The sequence below is a fragment of the Canis lupus genome, chromosome 9 (genome assembly GCF_048164855.1).
Source record: "Canis lupus baileyi chromosome 9, mCanLup2.hap1, whole genome shotgun sequence".
NCBI classification, from domain to species: domain Eukaryota; kingdom Metazoa; phylum Chordata; class Mammalia; order Carnivora; family Canidae; genus Canis; species Canis lupus.
Window position 1 is genome coordinate 76,374,496 of NC_132846.1, and position 2,047 is coordinate 76,376,542.

Genomic DNA, 2,047 nt, shown 5'->3' on the forward strand with positions numbered 1-2,047 from the left:
AGGGGAGGAGGGCGGGGGGTGGGAGTGAATGGGTGACGGGCACTGGGGGTTATTCTGTACGTTAGTAAATTGAACACCAATAAAAAATTAAAAAAAAATAAAAAAAATAAAATCAGCAAATAAAATAAAGATATATTCCTACATAATAAATACAAATTACATGTACAAAATTTTAAAAAAATGATCTGATTTCCACTAGCACCAAAAATAAATATTTAGGATTAAAATTTATTAACAAGATGAAATATCTCCAGAAAATGTCCTATACTGATGTGTCTTTTGAAATGAATCAAGAAATTCAAAAATAACTGTCATTAGAACTTCATATAGTCAGAGGGTCATCTACACAAATTGCTATAGAATTGTGGTGCAACACTTGTGTTGGCTTTAAATACACGAATGTAAGTCTGTAGCTGGTCATATGGTCAGAGGACATGCAAATAGGGCCTTCCCTTCACTGATTAAACCAGCCCAGTCCGGACCCTGCAGCTGGGAGAGGAGCCCCAGCCCCAGCATCCCCAGGTGACCCGATTCAGTGATCAGGACACAACACAGACAAATTACCATGGAGTCTGTGCTCAGCTGGGTTTTCCTTGTCGCTATTTTACAAGGTAATTCATAGAGAACCAGAAACCTTGAGTCTGTGAGTGAAGGTGAGTGAGGGAAAGAGGGGATGTGGGACAGTTGTTTGACCAGGATGTCTTGTGTCTGCAGGTGTCCAGGGTGAGGTGCAGCTGGTGGAGTCTGGGGGAGACCTGGTGAAGCCTGCGGGGTCCCTGAGACTGTCCTGTGTGGCCTCTGGATTCACCTTCAGTAGCTACAGCATGAGCTGGGTCCGCCAGGCTCCTGGGAAGGGGCTGCAGTTGGTCGCAGGTATTAACAGCGGTGGAAGTAGCACATACTACACAGACGCTGTGAAGGGCCGATTCACCATCTCCAGAGACAACGCCAAGAACACAGTGTATCTGCAGATGAACAGCCTGAGAGCCGAGGACACGGCCATGTATTACTGTGCAAAGGACACAGTAAGGCAAACTCAGTGTAAGCCCAGACACAAACCTCCCTGTAGAAGGGGATCAGGACCACCAGGGGGTGCACACTCCTCACCACTTGTGTCTTGAAGGCCCAGGAGCAGGTGCAGAGGCTGGTTCTGGGAAGGTTTCCTGTCAGGGACCGGGCTTCCTCTCCATGGAGCAGTTTCCCCCCAGGAGCCCCTCTGAACACTTGATCATGTGTTTACCTATTCAGTCTCTTTCTTAGAGACCTAGAATTCAAATATAGAACTTGCACTTACTTGTACTTAAATTCTCCTGACCCGAAATTTTAATCAATTACAAATAACTCAATTCACATCATCTGAACCTTTTAATGAGTCCTAGTGGTGATCACTGAGGATCACAGGACCCCAAGCTAACATGCTGTCTTGCACATTGCGGTATAGCAGAATCCCCAGTCAACATAAGAGTAAAGAGACATTCTACAAAAATGTTAATAACAGCCTGGGAGTGAGAGAGATTTCCCGCATGACATCATGACATGGTAGGGATGTGGACTCAGAGGTCATTCACACAAAGCGCGCACACACACACACACACACACACAATAACATAGTATAACCATTCATCACCTTCACCTTCATGTCTGATGAGAGCCAGGCAGGCCTCTCATCAGGTCATAAATGCCTGGATGGTGCCGGGGAAGGACACTGGCTCCGGGTATGTGTTGTGGGTCAGTGGTGGGATGGGGTCCTGCTCCAGGAGGGGCTTGTATGGTGTTAGTGTCCCAACTGCATCAAAAGAGGGAACTCCTCGGTTACTGTTTGATTTCTTATCCTTTGGGTGCAGGAGAAGAATGAGCAAGGAATGTCAGGGAGGTAACAGGCAGTAAAGACTGCACATGGTGTGAGGAATCATTTCACTAAACAAGCATCAAACTGGAAGGAAAAAAGAGAAACATGGTCATTCTCGGTAGACAGATGTCTGAATCATAGGGAAAGGAGATGAATAATATATGGAAGCAACACGAAACTTTAAATAATACTACAAAT

The 2,047-nt window shown here is 45.5% G+C and overlaps 1 gene segment (V, D, J or C); it reads left to right on the forward strand.

Annotated features, from left to right (window-relative positions):
* The first annotated feature begins 468 nt into the window (after positions 1-468).
* Positions 469-1,136, forward strand: LOC140640597 (immunoglobulin heavy variable 3-23-like). The segment is given in 2 exon segments: positions 469-611; positions 715-1,136. Coding segments are annotated over 2 exon segments (453 nt in total).
* Positions 1,137-2,047: the final 911 nt, after the last annotated feature.